This window comes from Mus caroli, unplaced genomic scaffold (genome assembly GCF_978045245.1).
Source record: "Mus caroli unplaced genomic scaffold, Mus_caroli_1 scaffold_2, whole genome shotgun sequence".
In the NCBI taxonomy this organism is placed as follows: Eukaryota; Metazoa; Chordata; class Mammalia; order Rodentia; family Muridae; genus Mus; species Mus caroli.
This window is the reverse complement of record NW_028227257.1, coordinates 178878612-178902977: the sequence shown is the minus strand read 5'-3', so window position 1 is coordinate 178902977 and position 24366 is coordinate 178878612. Positions and strand designations below refer to the sequence as shown.

The window sequence follows — 24366 nt, the reverse complement described above, 5'->3', positions numbered from 1 at the left end:
CTGAATTACTTCCTGAACAAATCAGAAAAATTCTTACAAAGGTGCTTTGTAGCAAATGACATCAGGGTTTTTTAGAGAAAGTCCTCAAGCCCTACAAAGGTCTATATATCTGAAGGTTTTGCAACTGGAAATGCAATCCACAGGCAAGTGGCCTGACTTCACCCAGAAACAGACTCCTGGGCTTTCCTCCAGAGCTACACATACACACCCCTCAGTTTTAGAAAGCTCTTCAGCAAGCCATGGAGTGAAATGTCTCATGCCCCTTCTACAGATACATGCAGGCTTCCTGTTATGCCATCTTTCATTCTGAGTCGTTTTTCTAATGCTGGGGATCACAGTCCTACTAACCCCACTCACTCCTTTGTGGCTGTCGTGGTGGTATTTGTTAATCACTAAGTGGGAACTGAGTGTACTGGATAATGGGAAAAAATTCTCTCCAGGGGGAATTTCATACTTTAGTAGTCTACATCCTTGAAATCTCTAAGTACCTATTGTAAATGTGGAATTCTTACTGTATTTTATCAACATGTATTGGGTACTTTTGGCAGGCTCTTTAAGATAGAAGCTTTCCTTTAGCATTCCAAAGTCCTTGGAGTTCCTATTATGGCTCCTTTCCCAAAACTTATTCTTAATTCATCACACCTTTAAAGGGGAAAACAAGTGGTTGCTTATATCCAACTAATTATTAAGACACAGTGGCACATGCCTGTAATCCAAATCCCTCACCAGCCTGGGCATATGTAAGACCCTTGACTGAATTTCCAGCACAAAAATAAGCCAAGTAATTAAATAAAGTAAATATTTGATTGTAGCTTAAAAGCCTCAGGGTCCTGGGATTCCGCCTAGACTGGTTAAAACACTTGTCCTGCAAACCTTATATCTTGTAGTCAGTCTCCAGAATCTATATTCTTTAAAAAAAAACTGAATATGGGGCACACATCTGTAATCCCAGAACTTCTGCGCCAAGATGGGGGTGGAGATAGGAAAATGAGCCAGAAGATCCCAGCCATCAAGCCTGAAGTAGAGACTGCTTCAGTGAGGTGGAAGACACAAACCAACTCTCAAACATGGTCTGTTAGCCTGAACACATGCACCATAGCACACATGTGCCCAAATACATGTTCACACATGCAGCAAACACACACACGCACACACACACACTCACAAACACTATCTTTTAAAAAAAAAATGAATCTCTCCCTCAAAAACTAGCCTGTCCACTTTGCAGCCCTTTAAAGGCTTAATGATTTCAGAATAAGTTTGGGAAAGGAGGATTTTGGAAGGCTGATTCTCTATATTAAGAGAATGTATTGGGTGATCACAAGCTTATTTCTGTCTTGGTTTCTAATATTCAGCCTGTCTCTCATTTCCCACTTCAAACACAAAGTCCTCAGCTACCTTGAATTTCCCTGCTTTTTCTTCTTGTCGAGACCAGTCTTGAGATCTCCTTGTCGAAAGCTGTGAGGAATCTAACCATCCCCGTATAACTTCTGTTCCTCTGTTTGATTTCTCTCAACAAAAAGTATAAGATAAGTAGTTACCCAAGATATATTTTGCTATATAATTGACAAAGGATGTTTGCTCTTAACTAATTCCATGGGGAAAGTAATTTCAGAGAAGGTCACTGACCTATTAGTCTTTCCTTTGATATTGATAATGATTTTGAGATGGGTTTACTGGATGGTTGCAGAATTCTTCCTGCCTTCCAGCTGATAGATCTAGTAGAAGTTATTCTAAGTTTGTGCAGGAAGAATATATCAATTAGAATACATAGAGTAAGAAGTGGGGTACTGAACTGCACATATTAAAATGCCCAGGCCACGTACTGTGGAACTGGGAAGCAGGTAACCTTCAACCGCTTAAAGACATGACAGAAATGTCCGTCCTCTTCTGTGCATGTGGGACATGTCTTCAGTTCACAAAACTGGAAAGTGGCCAGGCTAGAATTCACACTCATAAGATTAGCTGGCCCTCAGTGCTTTGAAGTCTAATATGGTAAAAGTCTCAACAAGAGAGAAAAATATTGTATTCTAGTGTTTTGCCTAATATGCAAGGAGTCAACTTTAATGTGTAATATGTTCTAGTGTTGTTGGGTTCTGCTTATAATTCCTTTAACTCAATGATGTTCATAATATCAGATCTTTGTACTTATTATGAAGTTAAGCTGAGGTAGCGTTCCTATTAAAGAGAAGTATCCAAGCAAAATAAATATGCCAAGCAGGAACAGCAAGATAAATCTAGGCTCTTTAGGCTTCTTTCAAAGGAGATGTTGCATTTTAAGTGAGTCCTTTTTCACATTTTAGAGTCCTTTAGCCTTTGGGGAGGCACTAGTTCAGTATTTGAACTTGATTTTCTTTATATATATACTTTTATTTTATATAAATAAAAGTTGATTTTGTTGTTGCATAGTAACCAACTAGCACTTCAGTGATTGCTAGGAGACTCTATCCCATCTTAAAGATAAGGATGAGGTACCTTATCTGATAGTTAGTATATATAATAATCATTAGAGTCAAATGCAGCTCCTGTTTAAATAACTCATAATGCTTGCCACACAGTGAACCATGCCAGCTAACTCCATAACAAAAACACTTCCAAAAGAGAGGCGCACTTCTCAACACCTCGCACATTCCTGAAAATATTTCTGTGTGTGTGTGTGTGTGTGTGTGGATTCAGGTTGCCACTGTTTGATAATTGGATTGTCCTCCCTCACACTGCCTGACTACATTATTCTGGACAGCACCTTGATAAGGGGACAGTAACAGTGCTGAGTGTGACAAGTTGGACCTCAGTGGCAGTAAAGGAACAGAACTTGAGGACAAGGACATGATGTATAGGAAGGACAGTGAACATGTGGGCAGCAGAAAATCTATTTGTCATAAGAGTGATCAACCTTCTCCAGAATCCTCAAGTCCATGTTCCTAGGGGCATTGATCATGACCACGACCTCAAGTTATCAAGAAAACCCCTTGTGTCTGAATCAAAATTACATGCAGATTTCATTATTTGTGTCAAACTTCCTTCTCAGATGTTGGCATGTAGCTTTCTTTTTGCTACTTTGTGGGTTCTTCTCTTCCCACCCTTTATTCCCCCAGGTTTCACCCCCTATTACTAGATAGGAGAGAAAGGAAGATAGAGGAGGAGAGAGAGATCTGAATAAAGTCAGCAGTCTGAAAGGGGACATTATCATTAGATTACTTTCCTGCTGACTAGGGACATCAGGATCCTTGGGGGAAGTTTGATCTTCACAGTCAGGATATCTCATTTCTTTTTGCTGTTGTTTCTTCATTGTACACTACAAACACCAACCAACAACCCACCCCACCTCTCAGGACCCTCGAGTTTATACACCCTCTGAAAAGTTCCCAGAATTCAAATGTCACACAATCGGAGAAACCATCTGCAGCTGGCAAAATCATGTTTCTGCTAAAGCATGAGACAAATCATAGTCAGCTGCTGTGGACAGTCTACAGCAGCCCCACCTCCCACACCTGGGATTAAAATGAAAACATTCTTATTTCTTTGTTTCTGTCACTACTTTGGTACAGCAGAATGTCCCTTTGGGAAGGGACTTTGCTCCCCTTTCTATGAGCAGCTTACCTTTGTCTGTTGTATATATTCATTTTTGCTCAAGATTCCATTAAAAGGGGTCCAAATTCCCTAAAGCTGTTTGAGAATTGATTAGCTAGAAATTCCAATCTTGCAACACCTCTTTACTCCATGTTGGCAGGGGAACCACATGACCTTCACAAACAGTCCCAACCACAGCTCATGTCGGAGCAAATAAGCCACCCTGCTAAGTCCTGACTCCGAAATCAGTTTGATGCAACTGCACATGGCCTTTCCACCTTAAAGCCACCCTGGGTGAGGCTGGAAATGCACTAGCAAGTGTAGGTTCTGCCTAACTGCCATCAACAAGTGACAGCCATTATCTCTGTGTGTCCCAGCAGTAGTCTCAATTGCCTGCATATGAAGCAGACACAGGAGTCCTACAAGAAAAACCTACAGGGAAGCCATGGGAAGGGGTTGAGAAGGAGCAGGATAGGGTAAGCTAAAAGGGCAGAGCAGATGAACTAGGGCTAAAGGAGCCAGGAAATGTTGTTTACTGGGGCCTGCCCTGTGATTGGATCGCAAAGATGAGAATCTTAACAAGGACAGCCCTTTCATAGAGGCCATATTCAGCAGTACCAACAGCCATCCAAAAGGTGGCCTCACCCTTGTGGAAGGTGTAGAAAAATAAAGATCTTTTACAATTGGATATTTCTTCCACTTTTAAAAGGAAAACCTAGCCGGGCAGTGGTGGTGCACGCCTTTAATCTCAGCACTTGGAAGGCAGAGGCAGGTGGATTTCTGAGTTCGAGGCCAGCCTGGACCACAGAGTGAGTTCCAGGACAGCCAGGGCTACACAGAGAAACCCTGTCTCGAAAAAACAAAAAAAAAAGGAAAACATGCTCTGCAAGCTGTCTGAACAGGGTTGGTATCCACACATGTGCACATGAAAGTACCCTTTTTAGCACCCTGCTATCTCATAACCTTTTCAACACAGGGCACCTGAAGGAGCTTGCTTGCTGGTGGGTTTGCCTGTAACAGGAACCCATGCCTTGTTGCCCATCTTAAGCACAGTTCCCACTTCAGTGCACCAACGTACAGTTGGGAAGCCCTCCCCGCCTCAAGTAGGAAAGCCCCATCATTCGTTCTGCATATATAGCATCAGGGTCTCAGTAGTGAGAAGCATATGTTGCCAGCACACAGTTCATTAATTCTTACAATTCCTGTGGCCTTCCCTTCCTTAAAAACAGAAATCTTAGAAGACGTTCTTGCCAGGAACAGCATGATCGAATCCCAAAACAGTATCACACTTTTGTAAGACCCTGTTGTGTATTATATAGAAGGTCTACCAAAGTTAATGCCTCTCCACAGCTGGCTTCTCTCCCTGCCATTTGGAAGGGGAGCATCCCAGTTTAGCCCCACTGCTGCTAGGATCACTTTCTTGTCAACTGCATTCAGCCTTTCTCAGAAGGATACTGATGCTATTTGTTGGATTGCTCCTCTAGCATTCACTCGATGTGAAAGTAAGTTCCTATTTGAAGATAGTTCTAGGTACTTGGTTGTAATGAGAATTTTAGCTTCTTTAAACACAGAAACATTATAGGAGTGTTTTTGTTTTAATCCCATGTGTGGAATATGGGGCTGATTCAGACTGCCCACAGCAGCTGGCTATGATTTGCCTTGTGCTCTGTCAGAGGTGTGATTTTGCCAGCTGCAGATAGGAATCTTAAAGACTCTTGAGAGGGTATAAAAATGCTAGAGCCCCCAAGAGGTGCAGTGGCTACTGCTCCTGTTCCTGCTGCTGCTGGCTGCTTGTAATTATTTATCCTAACAAAGATCAGCATTGCCCCAAGGAACTTCCCTAATCATCAGGAAGTAGTCCATGAGATCAAATTGACACCCCCCTTTCCCCTCTAGCCTTCTTTCTTTACTAACTAATGTTGGGAATTGGAAGACATAAGAATGGTAGAGAAGGGAACCCAAACACTTAGTAGAAGACAAAAAGGTATAAAATACATAGGTGGACACTCTCAGAGCTTGTAACCTATTGGAGGAGATCAGACCTAAAACAGCATGCAAGCACGTGTCTTGAAAAAAATAATGGTACGGTAAAAACATTTCCCAGGAAGGAGGAGACACGGAATGTGCAGATGTGTGGGAAGTTCTCCCCACTCTGATGTGTGTCTTTTAGAACAGAGGAAAAGTATGTGAGGTAAGACCTACAACAGCAGTCAGTCATGAGGACTAGCTAGGACAAGCGGATGGCACAGGACCATAGTTGGCCTTGGTTTTCAGGTTCTATAGCTTTGGTTTACTCCCAGGTCTACCCAGGCAAATGTGAAGCTCCTCCCAGCCACAGCCTATCCACTACCTCCTGCTCACCTTGAACCTGTCTTCCCAGTCCTTGGTTCACTGCTCCATGCTTCTCCATTTCCTGAGTGACCTTGTCACCCTCCTGTCCCCGTCTGCATCTGTTGTCCTTACTGACAAGCCCTACTCCACCACTCCAGGTGACAATATTCCCTTGACGTTCCAAAGCACTTTGGACATCTTTAGCATATGGCCTTTCTATGTTCTATCTAGAACAGGGACCAGTCATGTGGGCAGTGGGTATGGACTCGAAGTGTTGATAATAGCTCCACCCACTTGGCTTGCGTCATGTGTAACTTGAAGGAATTTTTCCAGTCCGTTTCAGTTGATTTTCTTCTAAGAAGCAACTTGGGCAGAGTTGGCAGTTTATGAATGAACAGGAATTAGGACTCAGCTTCCAGTTCTTGTCTGTTGGATCCCATTTAGCATCCATTTGAAGAGCAGTGACTCAAACATCTAATCTGGGTAAACAGCCAACCAAAAAATGCATGGCCATATCCTGGCTAATCCGAAGATGCTGCCTGCTGTACCGGTGGAGGAGCAGTGCGTGGGAGTGGGTGGGGTTTGTGACTCACTCAGGAAGGGAGTATGAGGGGGTGATGGGAGCAGCTGAAACTTACCTGTTCTCTTCTTCTGGAGCAATATCCTTGCCCAGCATAGAAACCCTCCTTTCTACTGTGTTCGATGTCTTCTGTTTCCCTTTCCTTAGAAGTCCCATGGAACCACTGGTACTCTCAGATGCTACGTGATCTCTGGGTTGACATGATTCATGACATGGTCTCACACTTGTTTTAGAAACCTTGTTGTAGCTTACATTCCGCTTTAGCTTGAACCAAAATCACCTATAGCCATGACCTCTCAGGCAGGCCTGTCGCATTCATAACTCATGAATGCAGAGCCCTTGCTATGCCTGGCGTCTCCTGCCTTCCTTGCCACTGCTGTGCAAAGGAAAGGGGGTGTGAGGTGGGTTGCCACTGCTGTGGAAAGGAAAGGGGGTGTGAGGTGGAAAGCACCTTCCCACCCACTGCATTTGAGTGTCGCCATAGCAACTAGTAATGCCTAGAAGCAGCCCAAGTGTTGTTTTGTTTTGTTTTGATTTGTTTTTATCTCCAGTTCCTCAGCAAAATGTGACCCTGGAACTTGAGACATAGGGTCAACTGCTTGACACACTTGATCCAGCCAGGATCATCCATGTGGTCATTTCGGGTCGTCCATGACTGTAGGAGTAGGGAGGGCTCAAAAGCATCCCTGTGTGTGCAGCCTGTGCCACCATTGCTGGTTCAGGAGAGGTTTGCACAAGCCTTGGGGGGGCACTTACCTGGCTGCCTCCCTCTTGGGCTTCTGCCCACAGAGGCCATCACAGGCCTCAAGATACAAGGTTCCTGATGGTAAGCAGTGTTGCCTTTTGAGCTAGGAAACAGTCCGTTAGCCTAGAACTACTTTGGCTCCATCTGTGAGCCTTTGTCTGAAGTCTTGAGAAAGGAACAGAGTCATCGGTCTTCAGGAAGGCCTGTGGGAGTGTTGCATGGCACAGCAGCAGAAGCAACCTCCGCCTTCCAGCCAGGCAGACCCAGGTCCCGTGCTGTGCTCACAGCACCCAGGTCTTGTGAAAGTTCTAAAGCCCATCATTCCTCAATCTCCCTCCCCCCAAGGAAATGAAATCATGTGGTATGGCATTGTTGTGGGAATCATAGATAATGAGTATAAGGCCATGAATATATCATGGTAAGCTAGCACACAGCAGATTTTTCTTAATGGCAACATTTTAATATTACTGCCTACACCAGACTTACTCACCCAGGATATGCGAAAATGGCATTGATGAATGGGTATTTTTAAATATGAGGCTGGAGATGGGTGGGGCTCAGTAGCAGAGAAATTGCTTGGCATCCCTGGTGCTGCGAACATAGATAAGCAAATAAATCTTTTCTAAATAATTGAGACCTAGCCTTAACTAGGATAAGGAATGTGTTTATTCGCTTAAATGTAAATACTATGAACGACGCTGTCCTCCCTTTTCCCATCTCTACCAACTCCTAGCACACTGACGCCATCGCTCTGACTCTTCGGAACTCTGGGGCCTTCTGCTCAGACTTTTTGTTTGGAAAAAGACACAGGCACTAAAGTGACAGAAATGCAGTTAGCTGATAACACAAACAATCCAAAACTATTCACCTTTCCCTGCAGAGAAGTCACAAAGACTTTTTACAGAAAGTTGTGTACGATCTGTAGGTGGTAATGTGACTGACTGTGCTATCCAGCAAGTTGTGAATGCGACATTTAAAGTGGATTTTATAAACATTCGTGCCAATGTACCCTGATGAAGTTCTTTTCTGCACCCCCACAGGAACGTGGCTGAAGAGTGGTCTGGGCCTGGTGCACCAGGAAGGCAGTCAGCTCACGTGGACGTACATTGCTCCCCAGCTGGGGTACTGGGTGGCAGCCATGTCTCCCCCCATCCCAGGTAACACAGAACCAACAGGGCTGGCATTTTGGGTGGATTTCTTTTGGGGATCTGAGCTCAGCATTCACTTAAATATAACTTCTATAGGCAGGTCATGGTGTGTTCTTTCGGAACGTCAAATGGTAAAGGCTGTTTTGTCAGTGGAGAGCAGTACCTGGAACTTTTATGTGGAGGCCAGGCACCAGGCGTACAAATGGTCTTGTCTCCAGTTCCATCTTGCTCAAACATCTGCCTTTGGGAATTCTTAATGAAAGTGTTCAGAAGAGGCTGGGACCTCCTCCTCCCTAATTCCCAAAACAGCTGTGGCCTAGTGTATCTGTAAACTTGAAGGTCAAACTCTCAGGCAAAAGCCATCACTGGGGGCTTCTTGAGGCAAAATGCTTGCTTTAGCATTTCTGATCAGTTTAGTGAAAAGCTAGCTGCCTCATGTTAAAAAGAGTAATCTTCACTTAGAATATATACTTACATAATTCCAGTGATATTGCAGGACAGTGTGCTTCTCATGATAATTCTTCTAGTGATATCTCCCATCACTGCCTTTAAAAGCCATGCATGCCACTTGGACTCACCCACCTTGGAAAATCCACTTTCCTTAGCAATGTTTATGCTGGAGCTACATCAGAAATATTGTTTTGTTTTGTGTTGTTTTGAACACATGTTAAAGCACATCTGTTCTGAGTTACAAAATTGAGATAGGTTAAATATGAGCTGTGATTAAAAGATACTTCATACAAAGACACTATCGATGCATTTTCAAATGAGAACTCGAAATATTTTACCAATGGAATTAATGTTGAAGCACTAGAATTCATGCTTTGGCTTTCTAAGTGACTAATAGGATGGAGCTAGTTCTAGATGGGTGTGGAAAAGCCTTCCGTTCAGTCACCACATTCCTATCTAAGAAAATACATACTCTTCAGCGCTTTCCTCAAAGGAATTGCTCTTGCAGCATTGCCAGCATAAGCCTGCCACAGAAACACCCTGTTTCCCTAATTTGAGGTATGCAAAAGTAGACAAAACAGAGGAAGAAATGAAATGCCACAGGTACCAGAATGAACCCCACAAAGTTCAGCCACCAAAGGGAAGTTTTCTTAGATCGATTTCAAACAACTCTGGCTGACAATTTTCCCACCATGCAACAGGTTAATATTCATATGTGCTTTTATAAAGAGGAAAGCAAGGGCATCCCAGCACAGGTCGTCGTCCCTCCCCCCAGGAGTTCTCACACAGTGAAAGAAAAGACTCAAAGCTGTGAAAAGTGGCCCCACCCTGCCCCAATGGTGCACATCATGGTGATGCTTGCGTGGGTAATCTTCCCACTATGTCTTAGACAAATTTCAGTGAAGCTGTGCTTCCCTGAGCCACAAACCAAGAAGAAAACGATGATGGCGTTGTTCCTTAAGTCTGAGCTTAAGCAGAGACTAAAATTTAAGCTGTGAGTTTTATGAAGATTTCTTTTGACACAGGTTAAAATAATTACATTCTGAGTGTTTAATGGACCTTGAGAATGGTCTTACAGGACGAAAGTCTCCCCCTGCCCTTCTCTTTACTTCTGTATGGAGGATCAAATCCAATGTCTTTGAATATTATCATTGTACTAAGATGTCCTATGAACAGTTAAGGCAGTTACAGACATCTACATACACACTTTCCCACCCCACTAAATTTAAGAAATATAATATATATATATATATATATATATATATATATATGTATATATGTATATATCTTATAAGATATAATATTTAAGAGAGAATTCCATTCTCTTCTGGACTCAGGAAGCAGCACCAATTCCAAAGCCCAGTAATCTTCCTTGGATTCATTTAGCTCTTTAAAGACTTGAGCCAGACATGCTGGCTCGTCCAAGCTGTAGTGGAGCAGAGGCAGAAGAGTTCCGGGAAGTTCAAGCCAACCAGGCCAGCCCAGTCTTGTAGTGAAACCCCAGGAAAGGAGAGAGAAGGGAACAGGGAGAAAGGGAGGGAGTGAAAATTTGTCTCCTTAAAAAATATTTCTAAAAAATAAATCTGTCATTGAACATCAAAAGCAAACTTTTAATAAAGCAAATGGGTACTTGTTAATAAATAGTATGAAGCCACTGTGTCCCATCTCCTGGACAGTGCAGGAAACTGGACAAGAATAAATGTCATTGAGAGGTTTGGTTACCAATCTGTTGTGAGCTACCATGTGAGTCCAATTTATATTACTCACAACATTATGAGGCCGATTCTCATTGCCCTGGAACATTGGAAGCAAAACTTAAACCCACCTCTTGGTGTTCTTTACATTGCAAATTAAAAGCTGTTGTTTTGTTCTGATTATCTCTAGCAAATCTTTTCTTTAAGTGCTAGAGAGTTCTATGACCATAAGAGGTTAGCCTTGCTAAAAATAAACAAACAAAAACAATATTGTGGATGACTATATAATTCCTTTAAATAGGAAAGTATTTTGGTCAGACTTGACATTTTAAAATTACAGTAAATTTCTATCATATATTTAAAGCGATTCATTCAGGCAAAAGATATTCTGTACAGCAGTAATTTCCAGGAAAAGTGAAAATAAAGTCATAGCCACCTTGTAAAATCCCCAGGTTCTTGGTTCCTCTCGGACATGAAGTTCTACTCAATGGTTTATCATGCATTCATTTTCTTTTATGAAAAGATCATGTATTTAGAATGCTGGGCATGCTGCTGTGAGAGGCTCGCTTCTCCTCTAAGGGGAGGGGTGGGAATCCCCTTGCTATAAGCGACTGTCATGGATGGGAGTGACGGTAACTTGGGTAAAACAGCCATCGTGTCTCTGACCAGCCACTCTGTCTCGCAGGCAGGAAGAGGGTTTTGGGTTTTTTGGGTTTTTTTTTAAGTCATTATATTCTCAACTCATTATTCCTATTCTTACATGAAGGAATTCAAAGCTCTAAAATGCGATTTTCTGACCTTCTAGGTCCCGTTATGACACAGGACATTACCACGTATCACACGGTGTTTCTTTTGGCCATTTTAGGAGGAATGGCTTTCATTCTTTTGGTTTTGCTGTGTCTCCTTTTATATTATTGCAGGTAAAGTGTTACCATTTGGATGATGTATTTATTTAATGTAGAATTTCCTATGCAATTTGTATTCGGAAATGTTTTTTTTCCTTCTTCTTTCTTTTTCCCCCTAAACGATTTTAGTTTAACTCATGGAAAATTACCTAGAACTCAAACATGTAATGTAAGTTGCGAATGACCCCACAGGCTATGTAAAGTTGCAGATAATGGTAAGGGGCTTATAAGAGCTGAGGTCCTAGGGAGATGCCTTAGCAAGTAAGAGCTCCATCTATGTGAGCATGAGAGATCCCTAGCACCCAGGTGGAAAGATGAGTACAGCCATTCACACCTGTCTGTAGGCCTCGTTCTGTAGGCCTCGTGCTGTAGGCGATCGAGACAAGAAGGCTTGTTGGCTGCCAGGCTCAGTCCAAGTTCAAGAGAGGTCAGAGAGTGATAGAGAGCATCAAACATTCTCCTCCATCCTATGCATGTTTGTACTGTGCATATACCACACACACATGTATACACACACACACTCACACACACTCACACACACACACACACACACTCACACACACACAAGCTTAGCAAGGCTGGGAAATAACTCAGTTAGTAAAGTATTTACTAAACAAGCATGAGAACCTGACTTGGCCCTTCAGAAGCCACACACAAAATCGGGATGTTGTGTCCCATGCCATAATCCTAGCACTGGAGAGCCAGAAACAGTGTATCTCTAGGGCTCACTGACCAGCAGTCTAGCCTACTTGATAAGCTCTAGGTTAAATGAGAGAGTGTGTCTCAAATAATAAGGTGGATTAGTACCCAACATTGATCTCTGGCCTACAGACACGTACACACACCAGCACACACATGCACCTCTACAAGCGCACACACACACCAAGAAAGGAAAGAAGTTGACAGTTGTTAACCGACTCATCCCTATTCCTGAACACTCACTAAGTGATGAAACTCTCAGGATCAAAGCAAAATTACTTTTACTTCACTGCTGTTATCTTACCTTAGAATGAATGAGAATTGTTGGTTCCTGGGTGTTTCTTGTTGGAAAGATAACTTGGCTTCTCTATAAAATCCTGAGCCTCCAAACCCGAGATTTCTCTACTCTGGGTTAAAATGAGAGTGTGGGTATGGAGCGAGAAGGCTTCTTCGGGGTGCTTATAAATTGTATTGGTGTTCCTCATGTAATTTGATAGAATTTTACCCAAAACATTGCCATCATGAGTCTCTCACTTCTACCCTGTGTCACCTGATTGGTTGCAGGAGGAAGTGTTTGAAACCCCGCCAGCATCACAGAAAGCTGCAACTTCCCCCAGCTCTGGAGAGCTCCAAGAGGGATCAGTCAACATCCATGTCTCACATCAACTTACTGTTTTCTCGCCGAGCATCAGATTATCCTGGGCCTCTGTCTGTCTCCAGCCATAGCCGCCCAGAGGCCCCAGGGACAAAGGAGTTGATGGGCGGGGTGCATTTAGAAATGATGTCCCCCAATGGGGAGGGGGACCTGCACACACCCATGCTGAAGCTCTCCTATAGCACCTCACAAGAATTTAGCTCCCGGGAGGAGCTGCTGTCCCACAAAGAAGAGGATAAAAGCCAAACATCTTTTGATAACTTAACGCCAAGTGGGACACTGGGGAAAGACTACCATAAGTCTGTGGAGATTTTTCCCTTAAAGGCAAGAAAATCTATGGAAAAAGAAGGCTACGAGGCCCCCAGCAATGATGACTACAGAGGTAGTTACAATACTGTGCTCTCCCAGCCTTTATTTGAAAAGCAAGATCAAGAAGGCCTGACATCAGCAGGAAGCAAACTCACCATTCAGGAACACATGTACCATGTACCTTTATCGCCTGAGAAAGAGCAACTGCTGGACCGCAGACCGACTGAATGTATGATGTCACGATCTGTCGATCACCTGGAGAGACCTACTTCCTTCCCAAGGCCAGGCCAGTTGATCTGCTGTAGTTCTGTGGACCAAGTCAATGACAGCGTTTACAGGAAAGTATTGCCTGCCTTGGTCATTCCAGCTCATTATATGAAACTTCCAGGGGACCACTCGTATGTGAGCCAGCCTCTGGTGGTCCCGGCTGACCAGCAGCTGGACATAGGAAGGCTCCAGGCCGAGCTGTCCAACCCCCATGCAGGGATCTTCCCACACCCATCCTCTCAGATCCAAGGCCAGCCTTTGTCTTCCCAGGCTATCTCTCAGCAGCACCTACAGGACGCAGGTGCACGGGACTGGAGCTCTCAGAGTGCATCTATGTCAGAGTCACTGTCTATCCCTGCATCCCTGAATGATGCAGCTTTGGCTCAAATGAACAGCGAGGTGCAGCTTCTCACGGAAAAGGCACTGATGGAACTTGGGGGTGGAAAGCCACTTCCACACCCTCGGGCATGGTTTGTCTCCCTAGATGGAAGGTCCAACGCTCACGTTAGACACTCATACATTGATCTCCAAAGAGCTGGAAGGAACGGAAGTAATGATGCCAGTTTGGACTCTGGTGTGGATATGAATGAACCAAAATCTGCCCGGAAGGGAAGGGGAGACCCTTTGTCTCTCCAGCAAAGCCACACACCTCTGCAGGAGCACCAGCAAAAAGATCCCAGAGCTCCTGACAGCACTGCCTGCACGCAGCTCCTGTACCTTGAGGACATGGACCCGAGCAGCAGTGAGTGTGCGGCCATGGTCTGCACCCCCGAGGACAGTGCACTGCGATGCTTGTTGGAAGGGTCAGGTCGGAGGAGTGGCGGGCAGCTGCCCAGCCTGCAGGAGGAGACAACCAAACGAACTTCAGACATTCCCCTGGAGCCATTAGCCAGTCCCAACCAGAGAAGATCCACCAATGATGAAGATGAAGACGACGACGACGATGACGATGACCAAGGAGAAGATAAGAAAAGCCCCTGGCAGAAACGAGAGGAAAGGCCCTTGATGGCCTTCAACATCAAATGAGCCATCCATAAGCCCCTAAAATGCGGATTATAAAATTGCCAAATATCCTTTCTCATGGAAGTGCATACCTGCGTGTGGAAAAAAAGCTGAGGAGTGAAAACCATGCAAGTAGATGCTTACTGCCTTGGCATGGGAATTACGGTTATGACAGAACGAAAGGTGACTAACAGGTGCTGCCCCTCCGAGAAGGTGGCTGCGAGACGTCTGTCATTCTGCAGACCTGACTTGTCACAGTAGGGAAGCTGACAAACCACATGTGGGATTGCTATGCTCCAAGGATCACCTCAGTTCTCAGATTCTGGAAACAGATGAAACGTTCTTTGCATTGTCTGAACCCTCTCTAATTCTATCATGATAACGCTACTGTGACACTCTCACTGGGAAGCTGGGTGGCGAGAACTTTCTGGACGTCAATGGTATCTCAAAGGAAAGCTATGCATTGCTGCTTCTTTGTTACTTTGCTTATGCTTTGCTTTAGTTAGGCGTCTCTCTCTCTCTCTCTCTCTCTCTCTCTCTCTCTCTCTCTCTCTCTCTCTCTCTCTCCACACACACACACATAGGGTGTTGGGTTTTTTCTCTTTCTTTAAAGTATGATTCAGTTTCAGTTGTAAATGTTTTGCTTCCTTCAGTTCTACTTCTCTGTGGTTGGTTTCAGTGTCGCCCTTCAGGAACTCAGAACCCGGGTGTCAGCTCTTAACATCTCTAAGCCTTTTAATAAAACTGTACTGAAGTTTTTATCAGCTAAGAGTCAGTTCTTCAATTCTGGTCCCATTATCTCCAAGTGCCTTTTTTACAGTGACAACAGACAGTCCCTCGGTTTCATGTCTTTTCGTAACCCTTTCAATTGAACTGCCTGGATTTTATATAAAGTTACTAAACGATACCTTGTTCTTGGAACTGCATGCTGCCAAGTGCCATTCGTACTCAGCATCCTCATTTCAATGCAGTATACGCTCTAGTTATCATGTGTAACGTGGGTCTGTTTAGCTAAGATAGACTAGAGGAGGACACTAGAGATGCCCGTTCCTATTCCATCCCTTTGGTCACTAGCCATCATTATGGTTCCACTGGCTGTTTGTATATAGGGTTATGTATTAACTCTGGAATCCCATGTGCCCTTCTTGCTCACTGAACGTGAGAGTATGGGCTGAGCAGGGGGATTGAATGTGACTGTTAAAAACACTCATGTACTGTCCAAAAGTGCCAGAATGACTCTTCTGCGCATTCTCCTTTAAGAGCTGCTTGGTTGTCCAAAAATGAAAACTCAAAATAAACTTGGAAGAAGGAAAAAAATATGTGTTCATTCTGATTCATTCTTTGTCTGTTGGGAAACTGTCAATAAGACATCGCTGTTCTTTGACTTTGACATTGAAGGGAGACTTCACTGTTGGGGGGTTGTGGATGCATAAATACCAGGAATTAATAGTAGGATTAAGAAATCCACCTTTGTCTTTAGTCTCACTCAAGAACGCATGGTAACATCCTGGTGATGTTTTAGGTAAGGAGAGATAGCTGAATTTTATGAGAAACCACTGGGTTTTTTTTTTTTTTTTTTGGTTTGGTTTTTGTTTCTTATGCTGGAAATCAGTTTCTCTTGCAACAATTTCAGGAAGAGTTTGTTAAATAGACAGAACTATCCCAGATATATAACCTTGTTTATCAGATTTATTAATGGAGGGCCCAGGATGTGGCGCAGTTGGTAAAGTGTTTGCCTGGCACACGTGAAGTCCTCAGTACCACATAAAAGCAAGTAGGTTAGTGCCCACCTATAATACCAGCACACAGCATGGGAGAGGTGGGGGCAGCCTCAGATACAGAAGTTCAAGGGCAGCCCCATCTCAAAGGAAGTCAATAGACATGATGTCAGAATGTGAGAGAGAGAGAGACTGGTAGGGGAATACAACAGCTATGTTTGAGTACATACCAAGTCTTCACTTGCAAACTCCACGAGTATAAAGTTAATGGAACTGGTTTTTATTGTCTGAATTTTTAGATGAAGATTCTTTTTAATATTTTAAAAGGAGAAAATAGTTGAGACAGTCCTGACAGTTGGACAGCTAAGTGGATGAGAGACAATGCTTTTTAACCAGCAAGGCTGGCAGGGCTTGTGTAGGAAACAGTGTCGCCCATAGGTGGCAGATGAGTCCTTGCTGACTTTCCTATAACTCCAATGAGGGCTCCTTTGTCAATCCCACAGAAGCAAAACGTTGCCTCTTCAGGAACACCCAAGGCCTGGCATTAGTCATGGGGGTAAAACGAGAACACTGGGAGGTCTCCCTGCTGCAGCCGGTTCCCAGGCCTTCACAGCCGTGTCTGTGCTTCCTGCCAATGGAACTGTGTCAGCGTCCCGAAGAGCCTTCCACATAACCTGTAGAAAACATGCAACATGCTAACTATTCACTCTGGTTCTAGAGATAGGACAGGAAGGTCTTACACAGTGTAATCCAGTGGTGGCAAGTACTGATCTGGTAGCAGTTGTCACAGCACACCTGGGTTTGCCAAAGGGAATTGCTTCTGCCGAAGAGACCTTCATTTCCCATTAGAGTTGTCCACAGTGAAGTCCAGACATTATTTTTTTCCTCAGAAAGCACCAATGGCGACACTAGAATCCTCTAAACAAACCACCACAGCTGCAGTCTTTCAACAATGCATTTACCTTCCCTCTAGCCCAGTGAGGGCCATGAGAGTGAAATATGCCTCAATGCTTCCCATCAATATCAGACAACCCAAGCAATGAAAGGCACCCAGCTCCTGCCACCTAGTGGTCAGTTCTCACCGCCCTGGAGAAGAGCAGGGCCAACCCAGACACTCTGGGTGGACTGTGGGAAGGTAGGAAACAGCTCTGGCCCTGTCTTCCAGGTAAGGTGGGAAATGGAAGAAGGCTGACAAGGTCCATGTTGTTCCTGCCTGGAAACAAAAGTTCTGGAACAATAATGAGGTTGGTTTGCAGTTTACGGGAAGATTGCATAGCATTCTTTTTTGTTTTACACCTAAGTAACTAAATGGGGGCTTGGTGGCAAAAGAAATAAAAGTTGCTCAGCTGAGAGAAGTTGTGCTGCTAATAGAGTGAGCTCTCTAGGAAGGAATTTAAGTTTTAGATGCTCTTGATAATAATATACAGAATACTTTATGGGGACGCTCTTGGACAGTTGACTCTGCCTTTGATGGTGACCGTCATGGGTAGTCTGGCATGGACAATTGTCACTCCTTGAATTAATGATTAAGATGATGAATGTCAGCGTATCTCTTAGCCACAGCCATGGAGTGTCATGTCTGCTGAACCAGATTTAGCACGAATATACCCTCAACTCTTCAGTGCCGACCATCCATAATGAACCCAGACATAATGCCGCTGTAAGATCACTCCAGAAAAAAGTCAGCATGCTCTCCTTAGTGAACAGATCAAGCTCTGCTGGTAGTCTTTGCTCCTGCGGTAGAAAACTTCCACTGTGGCCAATTTTAAGCAACTAGTGTGATACTCCAGTACCCACAAGTTTGGAATAGATGCTTGCTGTCTCAGTTTTGCATCATTTGCCCACGAAACCCACAGTGGGGCATAGGTAATAGCAGAATAGCTAATCTACATTGTTCAAGGGTCAAAGATTTGCAAATCTCCCTACTCTGAAGTTTTAAATTTTGCTTTACATATGTTTGTTTATTGGGTGGGGTGTGCATGCCACAGTATGCCCATGAAGATCAAAGGACAACTTACAGGGGTCAGAAGATTGTTGTCTTCTGCCACATGGGTCCCGGTCTTCCTACTCCATCCTCACACATGCTGGGTTAACACAAAACTGGGACCACACTCAGCTGCACTATCTCCTTTAGATAATTTATAGGCATGAGGAGTATTCAATTCTGAATTGTGAAGGCACCTTTGCCAATGAGTAACAAGTTAGTGCCTTGTTGACAGCCATCTTGATGTCACAAATGGCATCCAAGCATAATGCTGAAGTCTTGTGTAGAGTTCTTAAGCATGAGAGGACTGTGATGTGCCTCTCAGAAGCAACACATGTGCTGAAAGGCTTTGCTCAGGTCTGGGCTACACTGACAGCAAAGCTAACAAGTCAGGGCCAGGGGTGTAGCTCAGCTAGTTGTGCTTGTCTGACACACATGGGACCCTAGACTCATCCCCAGCACTGAATAAACTGAGCGTGCTGGTGCATGAAGTTAAATCCCAGCATTCAGGAAGTAGATTCAAGAGGATCAGCAGCTCAAGATCATCTTCTAATCAAGGTCAAGTTCAATGGCCTTCAAGGAAGCCTGCCTCAGAGGAAAGAAGGCAAGGAGGGAAGGGAAGGGAAGGCAAGGAGGGAAGGGAAGGGAAGGGAAGGGAAGGGAAGGGAAGGGAAGGGAAGGGAAGGGAAGGGAAGGGAAGGGAAGGGAAGGGAAGGGAAGAAGGGAAGGGAAGAAGGGAAGGGAAGAAGGGAAGGGAAGGGAAGGGAAGGGAAGGGAAGGGAAGGGAAGGGAAGGGAAGGGAAGGGAAGGGAAGGCCTTCAAGGAAGCCTGCCTCAGAGGAAAGAAGGCAAGGAGGGAGGGAGGGAGGGAGGGAGGGAGGGAGGGAGGGAGGGAGGGAGGGAGGGAGGGAGGGAGGGAGGGAGGAAAGGAAGGAAGGGAGGGAGGGAAGGGAAGGGAAGGGAAGGGAAGGGAAGGGAAGGGAAGGGAAGGGAAGGGAAGGGAAGGGAAGGGAAGGGAAGGGAAGGGAAGGGAAGGGAAGGGAAGGGAAGGGAAGGGAAGGGAAGGGAAGGGAAAGGAGGGAGGGGGAAAGCAAGAAAGAGAGGGAGGACAGAGAGAACCAAAGAAAGGAGAAAGACAAACAATAGGTAGTACACAAGGTGTCATTAAGCAGAAACACACAAAACAATTCTAACCAGAAACATGCAGTGGCCTAGCCTGTATTCCCCCAGGAGCCCTGGTGTATCTTAGTTCATGTTAGTAGAATTTCACAGGATATAACTTCTGTGGACAGTAAGAATTGACCATAGGGAAAAATTGGGAATGAGTTTTAAGTATGAATGGTGTTTATTTTAATATGTTTGAACTGTAGACTTGCAACACTAACTCTTATAGTAGAGTGCCTGACAGCTAACCTGCGAAGTCCAAGAAATTCTAAGTGTCTCTTAACTCAATGGTGGGGACAGAAAGCAATAAATTAACAAAGGTGCCCCTCCCCCGATATGTGCCCTCATGCTTTTGGGATTATTTTTAGTTATTTACTTAGATTGTTTATGTACATATGATGTGTGTTTGTGCAGATATGTGGAGGACAAAGGGAATTTCTGGGAGTCAGCTTTTACCTGCTGCTTCATTGGAAGAGGATCTGTCTTGTTTCTGTCTTGCGTGCACATTCCAAGCCCGCTGCTCTGCATGCTTCAGGATAGTTCTCCTATCTCTGCCCCTCATCTCTCCCTACACACTGTAGGAGTGCTGTTATCATAGCACTGGATCCAGCACATACGTTCTTGTAGGCAAAATACACATAAATTTAAAAAAATAAGGTGGCGAGAGTAGAAGATGACCAGAGTCGGCCTCTGGTCTCCACAAATGAACACACGTGTATACACACATATCTTACATACACACACATGAACATTTACCACGCATATACTACACACAAATAAAACTAAGACATCAGTGTTTGTACAATAATGTGAGTTAAACTACAAACTCTTCCACTTTTTCCATGTTTTCCCCACTAATATCTAAAGGGTATATACTTGGGTTGTATATTCAGTTATTTGGTTGTTATATAATTCAGTCACCAAAACCTACTATGCAGAGATGACTCCTGCTGGCATTTTGTGGTTTTCTCTGAAGTTTTTCACCCACATAAACATGTATTTCCTTAAATATTTTTTTTTATATTGGTAGCGAGCTGACTTAGGCCAGTAAAGAAATTGCTGTGCAATCTTGAGGCTCTGAGTTCAATTCCCATAATCTATGTAACAATCCAGCTGTTGTAACACACGCTTGTGATCCTAGTTCTGGAGAGACAAAAACAGGCAGATCCCTGAGTCTTGCTGGCCAGTCAGCCTAGCCTAATCAACAGGCTCCAAGATATGAAGCCTTATCTTACAAAAGCAAGCTAAACAGTGCCCAAGGAATGGCACCTGAGGTTAACCTCTGGTCTCCACATGTACACACACCTGCACATACCTGTGAACACACACACACACACTTTTTTCTCTTTCTACCTTTTGAAGCTGCAGATAGAAGCCTTTAAAATGGGAAAATGTAGGTGAAGCCATTCATCAGGATTTAGCTGTAACTGGGGGTCCAAAGTGAGTAGTGGGACTGAAGAAAAGCTGGTGTCATCTCTAGATTCGGGTCCTGCTGCAGGATACTGGAGGATACCATGAAAGAATGGACCTTAGACCATGGCAGGTGATAGGCAACATCACTTGAGTGACAAAGACCCATTCAGTAAAAATCAGCAAAATTAAATGTTGAGGTTTGTTCTTACTGTGTATTGTAATGCTAAGTACAGCCTCCAAAACCTGGAGTCTTCATGTAGATCCAAGTGACACTATGTGACCTTGTCTCCCAAGTTATTTCTGATTGGTAAATAAAGATGCCCACAGCTAACAGCTGAGCAGAAGAGACATAGATGGGGCTAGGATTCAGAGGCCAAGTAGGAGAAGAAGGTGGAGAAAGAAGAGAAAGTCAGTGTGGGTTAAGTGAGCCATGAAAATGTGGCCCTGAGGGTTTGCCAATTAGAGTTAAGAGCATCCCCTGAAACACAGTAAGTACTAACTCGGGGTTATTGACAAGAAAGTAGATTCTAATAGCATAGAGGGTAGATATCTGTCCAGCTCATTTGCTGCTTAAAGCTTATTGTAAATAATAAAAGTCGTGTCTTTTATCGGGGAACTGATTGATCGAAGGTGGGATAGAAATCTGGATTGGGATTAAAATTTTCAACAAATAAATGCATAACCCTTAAAGCACAGCATTCAAGAAAATGAACTACAGACTATGGGATGGTGCCACCTATATTCAAGAGGAGTCTCCCTCACCATTTGTAAAGATATATATCCTCTTTTTTCACACCTCAGAATGTTTTCCATCATTAAGCATCCCTCATTTCAATCAACTATCACACGAAGAAAAGCAAGTAGGGTTAGAGGATAGAGATCAAAATCCACTATTTCTTAAATTGCTCTCTCTCTCTCTCTCTCTCTCTCTCTCTCTCTCTGTGTGTGTGTGTGTGTGTGTGTGTGTGTGTGTGTGTGTGTGTGTATTTTTCTCCTCTATCTATCTTCTATGTGTATCTCTCTCTTTCTCCTCTCTGTCTCTCTCTGTCTCTCTCTCTCTGTCTCTCTGTCTCTCTCTCTGTCTCTCTCTCTCTGTCTCTCTGTCTCTCTCTGTCTCTCTGTCTCTCTCTCTCTGTCTCTCTCTCTGTGCTGTTTATATACTTGTTAGTGTGGGTATGTGCATATGTACCCACACATGCATACAGAAACCAGAGGTCAATGCTGGCTGCCTTCCTCAATCTCTGTCTGTATTTTTTTTGAGACAATGTCACCCACTGAGCCTGAAGCTCATGTCTTTGTCTAGACTGACTGACCAGTGATCTCCAGGGCTCTGCCTGTCTCTGTCTCCCAGCCCGGGGATTAGAGGCATTCCCTACTACACACAACTTTGTACAAATGTTAAGAATCCCAACTCGGGTCTTCATATGGATGCATTAGGCCCCTTTATCAACTGAGCCATATCTCCAGCCCCATGATTTTTGAGATTTTTAAAACAGTCTTTGACATCATGGGGAACTGTTGGAATGGGCCTGTAGGTTGTTATCATTCATAGAATAGGAGAAGGAAGAAGGTGATAGAGGAGAAGATCAGTTGTCAAACAGAAGGCAAAACATCCAGCTGAGGATCTTAGGTGAGAAAAGCTTCAAACTTCCCCCCTGTCTTCTTGTAACTATTTTTAAAGTTGTGAATATAGACACACACAAAATACCTAGCCAAATGGCTCTGTCCTTCACAGTGATTGTGACTTATGAGATGTTCTGGTGCCTACAAAGAGCTTGACTATTCTTGTAAGACATTTGCACACAGAGAGGATGAACAGGGGTTGAAGAGCCTATTTATTTGGAACCTGAAAGGTTCTAGAGTGCTATGATATGAGTCCTTTTAAAAGTGGAAGGTAAAACAGCAGGCTACAGCAAGCTAAAATGGCTAGTAGTGGGATGTGCGTGCTGGGTAACAGTAGACGCACCACAGAGGAATGGTGGTGTCAGATGTGGAACTGTGACTTGGAAAAGCCCATTGGCTCAACATGCACCAGAGACCAGCCACATTTTTCCCACTCCAACGGGCAAAGTGAGAGAAATATAAAAGTGATAGAAAGCTAGAAGGTCTTTTTCAAGAAGAAATTTGCCTTTTTTCTTTGCTGAAGAGAGAAAGCAAGTTGGAAATGGAGCTTCGGAAGGGGCAACGGAGACCAGATATGGTTCTGAGTTGGAGAGAGCCTTGAGAGGCTTGTTTGGAGCTTTCATTTGGCAGGGTTATTATGCTGGATTTGAGGTTTCTTTTCATTGCTGGAGAGCAAACTTACAGCCTTGTGCACGCTAGATGAACACGTCAGTAATGCTTCATCTTCAGCCCAGAGAGCAGCTAGCTCCCTTGGATAATTATTGTAATAATTTCATGAAGAGATAAATACTCAAGGATATTGTGGTGAGCAACTATAAGATATTGTTATATGGGCACTAGTTTCCCTATATAGCAGTTCATCATGTTGTAGTGGCTCCCCGCTCATAACATTATTTCATCGCTACTTCATAACTGTAACTTCTGCTACTGTTGTAAATCATAACGTAAATAATTTTGAAGATAGATATTTGCCATAGAAGTAGCAACCCATAGGTTGAGAACTGTAGAACAAACTTAAAACTATGGTTATTTTCTAATGTGTCAACAAAAGTAATATTACATGGTGCTGCTGTTGCTAGTGGCTAATGTATGGTTTCTGTACTCTCAAAAAATCATGTTATTAAATAAAGCCCAACAGGTATAGGGTTTGTGTTTGGTCCCTAGTACATTAGAGGAATCATACTGAGCCCAGAGGACCATGACTATCATCAGAAGACTGTCTGAAGGCACATATCCCATGTGGAGGGCATGGGCTCCAGCTCTCTCTCCACTGTGTTGTTTTAAAGTTGAACTTTATTGGGTTAGCTGAATCAATTCTGAATCTTCAGGAAGTCTTATGATTGGGAAACTATAAAACGTAGAAACTTCCAGAAACCTTTGTTGAAATAATAATCTGGGTTAGTCATCCCACTAGCACATTGAAGGTGAAAAGCTAGGATCTGAAACAACTTCTTTCACTCATTTTGGACCCTGAGAGTATCTCCATTGGTATAAGGGTAAGTATACGCACATGAACACATGCACACATGCACACACACACAAAAGAAGTTGGGATACAGAGAAATGACAATGTACTCATGAACTAATGGGAAACACTAGCTGAGGGATGGGGATGTAGCACAGTTGCTGCATTGCTTGCCTGGTAGGCAGAGAGGCCTGGATTCCATCCCTAGCATCACAAACTGGGTATGGTGGTGCACGACTGCAGTCTCAGCACCTGGGAGGTGAAGACAAGAAGACTCTGATTTTACGTGAGTTTGAGGCCAGCCTTGGGCAACATGAGCCCTTGTTGTAGTAGTAGTAGTAGTAATAATAATAATTGTTATTAATAATTATATTTTTTAAACCATATTATCCGGTAAATAAATTTGCAAAGCAATTTTAGCACTAAGTTACTAACCTGTCTTCAAATAATAAAACAAGTTTGTTGTTAACTTCAGTGAAAAACTACTCACTAAATTCTCTCAGTAATCCCTGTCCCCTTACATTTTTAGACAGAGTACCAAATGACATGCCTTCTCCTGTGTTTAAAGAGACATTTGCTATTCCTTGCCTTGGATCCTTCCTATGAATAATGCCCAGCAAACAAAGTCAAACCCCAACAGCTATG

At 43.7% G+C, this 24366-nt stretch overlaps 1 protein-coding gene across 3 annotated transcripts in view; it reads left to right on the top strand.

The window, feature by feature from the left end:
- The window catches only part of Fam171a1 (family with sequence similarity 171 member A1), a 120605-nt gene extending 104929 nt beyond the window's left edge, over positions 1-15676 (top strand). For all 3 annotated transcript variants that reach the window (XM_085835232.1, XM_021154949.3, XM_085835231.1), the window contains exons 6-8: positions 8267-8383; positions 11324-11438; positions 12687-15676. In XM_085835232.1, the coding sequence (XP_085691358.1) occupies positions 8267-8383; positions 11324-11438; positions 12687-14379 (1925 nt within the window). In that variant the 3' untranslated portion in view covers positions 14380-15676. The remainder of the gene's footprint in view (positions 1-8266; positions 8384-11323; positions 11439-12686) is intronic.
- The last annotated feature ends 8690 nt before the right edge of the window (positions 15677-24366 follow it).